The sequence below is a fragment of the Misgurnus anguillicaudatus genome, unplaced genomic scaffold (assembly GCF_027580225.2).
Source record: "Misgurnus anguillicaudatus unplaced genomic scaffold, ASM2758022v2 HiC_scaffold_42, whole genome shotgun sequence".
Classification (NCBI taxonomy): Eukaryota; Metazoa; Chordata; class Actinopteri; order Cypriniformes; family Cobitidae; genus Misgurnus; species Misgurnus anguillicaudatus.
Window position 1 is genome coordinate 1 of NW_027395292.1, and position 12,784 is coordinate 12,784.

General features: G+C 37.2%; 1 protein-coding gene across 1 annotated transcript; it reads right to left on the reverse strand.

Annotated features, from left to right (window-relative positions):
• Nucleotides 1–477: 477 nt before the first annotated feature.
• Nucleotides 478–10,401, reverse strand: LOC129428124 (F-box only protein 2-like). Its single transcript, XM_055185030.2, has 5 exons — nt 10,343–10,401; nt 2,522–2,624; nt 2,340–2,432; nt 2,139–2,268; nt 478–710 (listed from the first exon to the last, which is right to left on the reverse strand). The coding sequence occupies exons 1-5, from the start codon at nt 10,377–10,379 to the stop codon at nt 570–572; spliced, it is 504 nt and encodes a 167-aa protein (XP_055041005.2). The 5' UTR covers nt 10,380–10,401; the 3' UTR covers nt 478–569.
• Nucleotides 10,402–12,784: the final 2,383 nt, after the last annotated feature.

Genomic DNA, 12,784 nt, shown 5'->3' on the forward strand with positions numbered 1-12,784 from the left:
ACCAGATATATATACTGTATGTATATAGATGCCGCATTCTGCAGTTCCATCCAGACACATAGCTTGGTTTTTACAATGTATGTGTGAGTTTTTACTGCTGATGTTAACAGGTTAAAAGCATTCACCCTGCACATGTTTGCGTCACAGATGTAGAGCTCTGAAGCAGCTGTGCTGTGATCATTTCTGTGTCGAGTCTATGCGGCATTCCACAAATAATATTTATGGCATGAACTACTGAACCACTCGTTCAACTGTGTTAATGTGATTGATTGCAGCTATTGTGTTGAATGAACACCACATAGACATATAAACAACAATAAAAACTTGATATTCACCACAGGGAGACTTTATTAAGCTCTATACTGACAGCAGAAAATAATTAATCCCTCACATATTTTCATTTTCAATCAGAGATAAGTTTATGTATTTCTATTCAGAATATGCATTTAAATCTTAAAAAAGCAAGGTTTAGCCGTGTAGATTCTGTAATGTTACTTTACTATTTATTTATATTTATAGTATGGTAAAAGCAAAGTGCTGACCAATCAGTAACATTATTGAATCACATATTAGGGTTTTGGGGCTATGGTGACAGAACTTCCAGTGACTCTGACTCCATACCAGCCTTTCCAACTATTAGTGTCTTGACCACCATGTTCAAAAGAGATGAAGCGTAGACCAGGACCATAACCTTTAAACGTGTCTGTCACCTATGAAAGAAGCAATAAAAATGTGGTTATTCAGTGTCCATGAACTTAAAACTATTGTTTCGGAGGCCCTACTGTAAAAAGTATGTGGGTACAACTGCAGAAGTACGATATCAATTGTATTTTGTGTGTTAATTAGCAAAGAGGCTACGTGTTTTCCCAATCATTGTTTACTTTGTGACAAAATGTAATAGTGATAGATAAATCAACCACTAACACTCTGACTGTATCCAACTAATGGCGCTTTTCCATTAAATAGTACCCAACGGTTTGGGTCGAGCAAGGCCGGCATGGTTTCAGCAACCAGCCACCTCAGCTTCACCCACACCCGCCTCTTTACCCATTTTCAGTTTTACAAAAATGATGACGCACGGCCAAGATGGCGACCGCAGGTAACGCCTACTTTAAGCTTCAAAAACAATCTTCACAAACCAATGGGTGATGTCACAGATACAACGTCCATATTTTTTTACAGTATGGCTCAGACCCTGATGTGGCACTAAGCACTTTTCGACATCAAAGAGAGTTTTTATAAATATGGGGCCTCATTTATCAACCGTGCTTACAAAGAGATGTGTGACTAAGAACAGTTTTACGCAAAGTGTGGAATTTACCATCTTGCACTTGCACATAATGTAAAAATGTGTGTAAATATACGCACACCTCTGAGCATGCTTACGCACAGAATCTAGTGGTAGAATAGCGATACTACACAGGACCATTCCCAGTGTTAAAAGAACACCTTAGCCGTTTCTCAATATGCGTTCTTGTCTGTACTTGCGTTCTTGTGGACTTGTGAAACGTCATCAGTCGCGGCCCAAGTACTGTTCCAATTCAAAGTTCGCATCAAGCCCAAGTTCACATAAAATCCCCGGATGTGTTCTTGATCCGCCCATTTTATCGAGGATGCATCAGAGGAGACTTGTGTGGACTTATGACAGTGAAGTTTCCCAGAATGCATTTCGCGTCAGGAGTTCGTTCTTCCGAGTCTGAACTTGCAAGTTCGAACTACGAAGGACACAAGTCCGAGTTTGGTGTACTTGGTATTGAGAAACGGCTTTTGTGTATTTATTATCCACAAGCAGGTGTTAAAAACGATTTGTTGTGATTTGTCGTCAAATTGTCTACCCCATAAAAGAAAGCTGTGACAAATGCTTGACACAGTGCAGTGGCTTATCTTGCGTTATAGACCCTTTTACTGTTTGTACACAATGATGACGTAGCAACGTATGCATGCACAGTTTGGCAACGGAAGTATGGCAAGAATCAGCAGTAAAGCAACACAGACAGAGAAAGTTATTTTAAAAAGTTAATTTATCAACTTTTTCAACACAGCTACCAGATCCATGTACTTTATTGCAGTGGATTGAAGACATTGACTTGATTTCCTTCCTAAACCTGCATGTTTTTATTCACCCGTCCACATTTTACCTGTGTCCAAGGGGTAGCCTGGGGTACAGTCACATCAGCCGGCTTAAATGTCGCAATGACAGCTCGATTTTCATTGAGCAGTGACACAGTGAGCCTATAAACGCCCCCACAGTCACCTCGAGTGCTGTACCTAAACACAGACATGCACAAGAAATGAGCTGCTAAAGGAAGACAATAGTTAAGTAGATGCTAAAGACTCACCAGTCCTTCACAGTCACTTCAGGCGCAGAATCTAAATATTCAGCATCATAACCACTTTTCACCAGATCAATCACTTGTTTTTTTAGACACGGACTGGAAAATTGTACAGAAATGAACATTGAGACACAAAGACACAGCAGAGTATGATCATAAACTCACATTATTGTTGTCTATTCTCTTACTTATGTGAGGTGCAAAAGTATGAAACCACTGAATCATCTGGCATCAGTTGAATACTCCATGGGTTTTCATCGTTCTTCGTCAACTCCCAGTTACTAAAATTCTCTTAAAAACACATGAGATAAAAGCTGTTTATATACTAAGATGGCTACATGTTATTGGCCATAAAATGACATGCATTGTCTATACTTTATGCTATACTTTATCTAAAATTATTTAAAAGGGGCCATGGCATAAAAATCAGACTTTTTCCATGTTTAAGTGCTATGATTGGGTCCCCAGTGCTCCCATCAACCTAGAAAATGTGAAAAATATTAACCCAGTAACTTAATTTTGGTAAGCTATTCTCTACAAGCACATGAAAAAATAGGTTGTTGAAATGTGGCTCTCCTTATGATGTCATGAGGAGATCTTATTATAATAATATCGCCCCCTAATCTGCACTATCCAACCACAGCACTGCCATTTAGTGCAGAGAAAACAGAAAGAGAAAAAATAATTCACAACACAATTGAGTTCCATTTGCTACAAACCACCATCATTGTGATCAGTGTTTGCACTTCATCAGCTCATTTGCATTTTAAAGGACACACCCAAAACGGCACATTTCTGCACACACCTACAAAGTGGTTATTTTAACATGTTATAATAAATTAAAAGTGATTCAAGCCCTGAAATGACACCTTAAAATTGTGTTCAATTAATTTAAAATACCTTATTAAAGTGTAACTAAACCCTAAACCAACTTTTTTAGTTAATGATCTGTAAGAATGATGGTTTATTAGTGCTGTTCATTGATTTTAGTAAGTTTTTCACATTTAGATATAAAGTGTTTCACTACTAAAATATATGGTGTAAAAACGTCTGAGTGCTGCCCTCTTCAGGTTGAACGGTGGCTACTGCAGTTGAATTTTTCTATTGGATGTTGGGTTCAAAAAATGACTCGTGACTTAAGCAGGTTCAGGATCACCACGCCCTTGTTACGATCTCACCACACACTTAGTTCATCCCCTCTTTCTCCGTTGGGATCTGCCCACTTTTCTTGCATTTTTCAAATATTGCCAGTGGGTGGAGTCAGACTCTGACCAGGAGTTTAGTTACGCTTTAAGAGCAATAAGTATATTTAAGTGTTATTTTATGCATTTTTAGGTAAAGAGAAATACTTCATAGTGTTTAATGTTCGTTTATCTTATTGATTTAGAATGTTTGTTATGTTTTTTTCAAATTGTTTGGTTACCATTCTGCACAATGGTAAACAAACAATTTTGTGGATGTGACATATTTCTCTCAATGAGCACTAACTGTGTTAATGCCTGTTTGGAGATCAGTCTCTTCTCACATGCTCATACAAAGTCATCATATGTTGTTAGGGATGCTCCGATCAGGATTTCTGCAGCCGATACCGATCACCGATTTGTAATCTTCGTGATCGGCCGATACCGATTCCGATACTGATTTTTTTAAAGCTGATATGCAAGCTCTTTGATGACTGTAACTGTTACAATCTTTCTAAATAAAATAATACCACGGATGTTGCCTTTGTTATATTACTTGCAGTAATTAGGTATATTATTGTTTTAATAGAGACTCAAATAAATAAGCACAACAAATATTTATTCTGCAAAGAGAAATTTAATATGGCTTTAAAAAGGCTTATGTCTCCTAAAAGTACTGAAAATAAAACACTTCACAGTCTTTACTGTATTAATTAAATATACACGCATTCGTATGAAGTATAAAAATTCTTTAGTCAAGAGCAGAGAGTGATTTTATTGAGAGATGAATTAGGTTACTGCAGCTTTAAGACGTGAGAGAGAGAGATCGCTCTGTTCACGTGCACTGATGACAGGCTGCTGTTTGTGGGCGGCGGCTGAACGCAGACAAGCAGCTGTGAGGAAAATAAAAGTTTAAACGCTCAAAACTTTAAAACGCATGCAAATAAGAAACTTTTGGCATGAGGATGCAATTGTCCGTGATAGATATGTGTTGTATACGCTGTTTGATGGGGATATGAAGATGCCTCGCGCTGTTTACCGGAGCGTGTCTTCATAGAAAATACGCATATCTCTGTAAAGGCAAAGAGAGACATACAAATCTGCACGCTGCACATGAGCAACAGGTTGTAAAAATGCTCGCGCTACGTCAAAATGTCTTTAATTGCAACCGCATTCAGGATCCTTTTGATGACAAAAGTAAACAGAAAGATCGGTTTATGAGATCGGCAGATTTAGCGAGCACCGATCGAGTCATTTAATGTCATTATCGGCCGATACCGATCGGCGGCCGATCGATCGGAGCATCCCTATATGTTGTTATTATTATTAGCATGCTAACATGTGCTTATGCTAATTATTATTTTTTGCTTATGCTAATTAGTATGATATAAAAACATTTTATATAAAATAACAGAATTGAGTTATTCAGACTACACTACATTGAGTTATTCAAACTACGCTAAATCGAGTTATTCAGACTACACTAAATTGAGTTGAGGCAAGTAATTGAGTATTGCCATTTACTTTAAATTGAGTTGGACTAACTCAATATATTTTTATTGTGCAAAACAGTTTTTTATGAGTTAGGGGTACACATTTATATTGGATGGAAATCCTGCCCACAATTTTATTGAGTTAATCCAATGAATCATTTTTTGTGTGTGTGTATTTTGAGCTAAAAAAATCACATATGTGCTCCGGGGACAGCAAAGATTTATTTGACATCTTGAAAAAGTCTTTTGCCATGTCCCCTTTAACAATTCTCTTATATGATAATTATACATTACAAAAATATATTTGTTGAGTTAAAAATTATTATAAATAAAAAGGCAACTGTACAATGTCAGAAAAAATGTCAAAATATACCCAAGCTGTCACTGGGGCAATACTGTACCCTTTAAAATGCTCCTGATATGCACCATTAAGGTACAAATATGTATTTAGTTGATACTAAAATATATGTCTTTGATGTACTAATTGTAACTCTTTAGGTCAAAAGCTGTACTTTTTGAAAGGGTAACACAGTGATGTATATGAGAAGTTTAGATGCAAAACCCCTGTGCCTGACATGTTTTCTTATATATGGGCTCTTATGTTTAGGTTTAGTCATTTCAGTTTAATGGCAATGAAAAGGTTATTATTTGGAAAAAACACATGCTGATGATACTATTATTTATACATTTGCTCCATCTACAGGCGGAAAAGCTTCAGTTTGCATTTCATTCATTAGAAGATGCTCTGGTTAGTTTACAATTTACAGAAAACAAAGTTTATGTTTTTTTCAAAAGCTCAGGCACAAGTACTTGATCATTTTTGTACTTTTACATCTTATTGAAAGAGTACCTTTTTATAAGTACTTGGGCATTTAGATTGATGATAAGCTTTAGTTTAATGTTAATATTGCTACTGTAATCGCTTGGCTTTTATTTTAGTAATAAATCTAACTTTACTTTAAAAAACAAAAAGAAACTTGTAGAAGCTTCCTTTTTAACCTTGCTTGATTGTTCACTACGTTCTATTACAAATACAAAGTCCTGTACTCATCATTGTATTTTACGGTGGGACATTATTAGATACGTTGAAACAGCACTCATACATTTTTATTTTTAAAGCAATGTAAACTTCCAGCTTATCTCTGTAATTTGTTTTTCTACTGGCAATTACCAGCTACGCTCTTACAAGTGTTTGCTTTTTAACATACCTCGAGTTTGCAAAATTGCAAAAAGATCTAAATCTAGATCAATTTGTGTCCATTAGTGAATTTAAAGGCATTATAAGGAGAATAGTTTTAGAAGCTTGTGATTGTTTTTGTTGAGAGGATATGTTTATATATTGTTGTAATGTGTACCTGTTGTATTTTAAAATTGTCTTACTGTTTGGCTGTTATTGGCCAGGTCTCTCTTGTAAAATAGTTTTTAAATAAAGGTCAAATAAAATAAAAATCAAATTCTTTGGACAAAACATAAAGAGTTGCAATATCAGATCACAATGATGAACGTCAGACTGTGAAATAAAGAAACTGAAGCACACATAAGGGGGCGCTGTGATGTTTGTGGTGTTGTATTTATAGGTCCAAGTACTCACAACGTATTCAAGTTTGAATGTGATGCACGGCTGTTTAACATTCGACTTTTGTGCACTTAGAGCAGTGATTGGGTGGCATGACATTTTATACATTAATTTGTAATAAACTTTGTGTATTTAAACTTCTAAAAAATATACTTACCAACAGCACCAGGGCTTGAGCTTACCAGCCACAGTGGTTAGTGCGGTTCTCCAAAAATTATAGCCTCAGCATTTTCACTGGCCACAATTTTGTTGTTGAACTAAAGTTGTTAATTAAAGTTGCTTTGGCATGCTAAATTTACTTGGTTTAGACAGAGTAATTTTACTTGTTTTAGCTAGATTTCAAATGCAGACTGAACACTCAAATTAAGAATAGTAAATATCACTACTGGTAAAGTAATATCATATATTTAGATTTAGTAAAGCATAAGTAAGAGTAAGATTTAATGGATATAATAAAAGTGATTTATTATAAACAGGGCCGTGCACAGACATTTTGAGGGGCAGTGGCCCAAACCAAAAAGGGGGCACGGGGGCACAATTTATATGGTTTTAACAATATGATGTGTTATAGATTAGTATTAAATAATATAAGTGATTATAATGGAAAATAGACTTTATAACAAGATTTAGAGTGTGACAAAACTTCTAAATATTCTATATGATTTACATGCTGAAGCTTTGAATCCATGTTTGCAATTTTGAACCGCTTTTGCAGCCTCCCTTCCAACTCTGTCTTTTTTTTTTTTTTAAAAACATTGTTTTTTATTTTTTGTCGACAAAGTGTGCCAACAACAGCAAATTTGGTGTTATTTATATTAAATCTCACCGGGTACATTACACATTAGACAATCACTGTAATTCTAAAAATGTTTGCTAAGTTGTTAGCACTTTAAGAAGACAGAGAGCAAATCATCCACAGAAATACAAAAACATAGGAAAGCCGAGAGAGGTCATCCATATTTTTGCTGCTTGTTTTCTCATGATCTCGAGAAAACAAAAGTTGTTTTCTCGCTATCCAGACATAAGAATCCAAATGCCATAATGTAATTTCCTGTCCATAATATTTCATTTATTTTGAAGTGGACTGCTGATGCATATGGAGTCTTCGCTGCTAGCACGCGTAGCTAATTGTCGATAGACTTAATAAATAAATAAAGTTTGATGGTCGTGAATTTAGGGACCATCTCTAAAGTGCACTGTACACGTTTCTATCTTCAATAGTATTTAACAGTTTATTTGAATAAATATAAAACATCTAAAAAAGTGTGCATTAAAGTTGACAACCACGAACACTTTACAGTTGGTTTGGTGACTGTTTGTTGACTTTAAGTTATTCCATTTTAATGCTGTTTAAAGTAGAAACGTATTTGGAGTACTTTAAAGACGGTACCTAATTCACTGCGCTATCAAATGATCAATTATTGGCAAATCTGTTTCATCTTGAGCGAGTCCCTGATCTAAGTAAAATCTCATTTGTTCATCCATGCTAATTTGCTAAATATGTCTAAAATGTATGTTTTATTGAGTCACGTAAGCTTTAATCACATCACAAGAATACAACTTTTGTTATGTCGAGATCACGAGAAAACAAGCTGCTGTTTTCTTGAGATAACGAGAAATTAAGTAGTGATCACGAGAACACAAGCAAGCAAAAATAAATATAGAACACGACCTCTCTCGGCTTCAAACTAACGTTACCAAATTACTAATTGAGCAGCTCAACAACTGAGGTAATGTAATGAATCTACCTGTTAATACAAAAAACTGTCGTCTTCGCCCTTCAAAGAGTGGACACAGAATGTTAGAGATGCTGCGGAGCGGGCGGGAAATCACGAAGTGGATTACCAGAAACAGTGGATCTTTAGACGAGCGGTAACAGAACACTTTGACTGGGGTTGGCGAGAGGGGCACCTCAGCCGATTAGGGCAGAAGGGCAGTTGCTCTAGCCACCGGGCCACCCCCCTGTGCACGGCCCTGATTATTAACAACATTAGTGAATGCTGTAGTGCTGCAAGTAAACAAAACAAAGCTCTGCACTAAAAACAAGGAATAAACTTTCTTCAAATGTATTGGAAATATGCATGAAACAAATATCTAAAATTTTAATGAAAACTGCTTAAGCAAGACCTGAATTTTACTGTCAACTTGTTTTATCATGCAGAGCATGATCATGCGTGATAAAGCGTGATCTGTTAGAATTTATTTTAGGCACTTATTTAATGAGACATATTAAAGTGCATTATTATCACAAAAGCACATTAAAATATGCCCAGGCGTGAACTTCTATCCTCAGGGGTTTCCTTTGCCCTTCCTGGACACAAACTCTCAGATATGTGCTAAACTCTGATTTTCTGTCTGGTCTCACCCAGAGAGTTTGCAGACATTTCCATTTTCCTGAAGTGTGCATGTGTGCGCTCACATTTGAAATGTACCCAGATTTGGTGGGTGTTAATGTCAAACCCTGAGCAGCACTACATTATATTATGTTTTGTTTAACACAAATTTTAAGTTTGAGGTTGTTTTATGTGTTGAATCTTCTCTGGGGGGCTGTGAGGGGATGAACCCTACACAATTGGGCGCACACGCCGAAAAGTGACTGACCTAGAAAGACTGCAGAGAACCACTAACTTAGAGGACTTGACTCAAAAATGTACATGGCATTTAGGGACCGTTTGGTATTTATGGAAGGGGCCACCGGAGGAAAATAGGGGAGGGTCATGTCTTTTTTCTTTGTTGTGGGGGGGGGGGGGGTCATCCAACTTTTTTGTCTATGAGGAAGGGTCACTCAACTTTTGTATTCATGAAAACATCAAAATTTCAAAGTGGCTTGTTCAGTGCCAGGGGCGGTTCTATATCCTTTTTAGGGTGGCTCCAGCTACCCTGTCTGTCATCTTAGCCCCCCTAAAATATTTAATATTTCTACCAAACTATCAAATTCAATTTATTTGAAGATAATAATTAAAAGAACGCAAAATTCAGGACAGATGAAAAAGAATTACGAGTTTATGAAGCATTTGATTAGTTTTGCTTTTCTGTGCATGCGTCGTAACCGCCAGTGGCGTAAAGTCAGAGTGGAGGAGCGCGTGAGCGCATGTGCTGTACACGTCACACAGAGGCAGCTGCAAACTTAAAATCATTGTTTCATAAAATATCCAGCATAACCAGGAGAACCAGGCGACTCGGGTGAACCAGGAGAACCAGGCGACTCGGGTGAACCAGGAGAACCAGGCGACTCGGGTGAACCAGGTGAACCAGGCGACTCAGGTGATCTAGGTGAACCAGGCGATTCGGGAGAACCAGGCGACTCGTGTGAACCAGGTGAACCAGGCGACTCGGGTGAACCATGTAAAACAGGCGACTCGGGTGAACCAGGTGAAACAAGCGACTCGAACCAGTACAGAAAGCAATAAATTATCCGGGAGGGTCATGCAGTTTTTAATTTTGGAGGGTCACAGGAAATTTTTTAGCAGGCGAAGGGAGGGTCATGTCTTTTTTGTCAACAGATCTCAAAATCCCTCTGGTGGCCCCTCAAATAAATAACGAACAGTCCCTTACTTGATTCTGCTAACAATATGGTATTTCTGAATGCCCTCTGGGCAGTTTAAAAGCAAAAGTATTTGATGAACATATAAAACGTCCCGAGAGCATTTGGTTAATATTATCTCATTATGAGGTGGCGTAAGCAGAGCTCTTCTTATCTTAACATACATTTTCCCTTACACACAAATATATATGTATGTTTTATGTTATTTTACTTACCGTCTCCATGTGGGTTTTTCAGGAGGTTTCCAGGCATTTTTGAGTTTTGCTTTTCCTGTACAATTTAAAAGAGAAAAAGGTCATATGGAACATTAGCTGGGTTTCCATCCAAACATAAAGCAAATCTTTTAAAAATTAGCAAAAAATAAAAACAAACAAATGTGAAATAGGTGCATTTCCATCAAGGTGTTTGAGCGAATGACGGTGGTATTGGTAATCTAGTAACCAACAGTAAACAAAACAAGGCAAATGCCCAACAGTAAACAAAACAAGGCACGCTTAAAGGCGGAGTCCACGATGTTTGAAAAACGCGTTGGAAAAGGAGACGGGCCGACTACCAAAACACACTTATAGCCAATCAAATCAAATCAAATGCCGGGTTGCATATGTGTGGGGCGGGTCTATCAACAGAAGGTCCAGATTCTATTGGGGTAGAGGCGTGTTTGTTTGGGTGATTTCAAATATCAACATGGCTTTCAAACATCGTGGACTCCGCCTTTAAGGGGGTTGCACACTGAACGTGCAGCTCAGCGCCACGTCACGTCAGGTTGAGTTGCGTCTAGGACAACTTGGAGGTATTGTAGTCAGACAGCATCTACTTCAAAATGCAAAATATACGTTAGCAGCCAATGCTAGTCGTTAATGATTTGGGACAAATATAATGTTAATTAATGCTAAACTATGTGAGTGGCGCTCTATGGCGCGATGTGGAATGAGCAACTTCCTGAGTCGTAGCTGGACGCCGCAGACAGGCACCACCTGTCGCCGCTGGTGTGCGTACACTTATATAAAACGATGTGTTTGATTTTATTAGAACGGCGCTGAGCTGCGCGTCCCGTGTGCGACCCCCTTTAGAAAATGGAGACAGGACTGCATGTAGTCACGATGGGGCAAGTTATTCATTTTTTAGGAGTGCAGCTTGTAATTGCCAGACTGAATGATTTTAACAGAAAAAGAAATGCAGAATTTTTAATGCAGCACGAGCATTACACCGGTGTCGACCAATCCACAATGTTGGTGATTTCAGTTTTGAAGTATCCTAAATATAGATTTTTTTCAAAACCTGACCCCTTTAATCTTATGCACCACCATCAGTAGTGTCACCAAAATGACTCTATTTGAAAATGTAATAAATGAATGTAAAGTTTGCAGTGCTATCTAAACACATCTTTCACACTAAATAAAAGCAATATTGATTCTTGTTTAATGTAAATGAGAGGCATGAACTCTAATAGCTGTGGAATATAGAGATTTAATTCTGCTATCCTTGAGGCAGATAAAGACAATCAATGACTGTCCCATGATGCATGGGACTGTACACACACTTAATGCAAATTAATCACAATCCACTCAATGGCTTAAATATAATGTGCAATACTTACCTACAGTGAGTTGAGCTTTTCAGGTGTCAGTAAAGCACTGCGTAGAGTATTTATTGGGTGCAAACTTCATAAAATCAAATATGGGATGTAACGTGAACTTTTGTACCAGTAACAGTGCTTGCCTTAGAGACAGGGGCGTGTTTCCCAAAAGCATCATTAGGCAAATATGGTCACAAGTTCCGTCATTTAATCATAGTTTAGGGTTTTTACTTGAAATATCGTGCAGACATTCACAAACTGCATTGCAAGCTTCTGTGGCTGTAAGTGTTGCTGTTTAGCTGTGGTTAGAAGTGTAGTTTGTTGTTACTATGACATGTAGACTGGCATTAATCATGTTTTTGAACAAAATAAGCATGCAACATGCAGTGCATTCTATATCTATCATTTTAAACATCATCACTTTTTAATCAGAGTATAGCATCAAGTCAATTAAACTCCTGCGATGTTTATCTGGGGGGCACTTCCCAAACAACCACATAGCTTACTGATTAACCACCATACAGTAGTTAAAGAAACAGAGTGCATATACCAGTGTTGCACATGTTACTTTAAAATAGTAATTAGTTATAGTTACTTTTCACAAATAGTAACTGAGTTAGTAACTGTGTTACATCATTATAAAAGTAACTAATTACCAGGGAAGGAAACTATTGTGTTACTTTTAAAAAAAGTTCAAGGCTGTGTCTCAATCTGCTCCAAAGGTTGTGAATCAGTATATCGTGTATGCAGGTTCGGGCATTGGTAAGGACCCTAGCTCAAACATCTCTCTGACTTAATTTTTAAAAACGTGTTTAAGTATATTGTGAAAAACACTTTGATTATTTTCATGCATAACTTTGGAGGAATATTACATTTAAATATTAAGTAGATTATGGTCCCTTACTGTCTAGCGATGTGTGTTTAGAATAAAACTAAAACAAACTTTTTTCTTTATAAAAGTTATGTTGCATTTCATGAAGTTTATTAAGTTGGCTCACACGATTTTGGGTTGAAAAGCTTCAGAAAAGGTCACGTGATGTCCAGTAAGGGAACATAAGGAACATCAATGCTTACTGGTTTT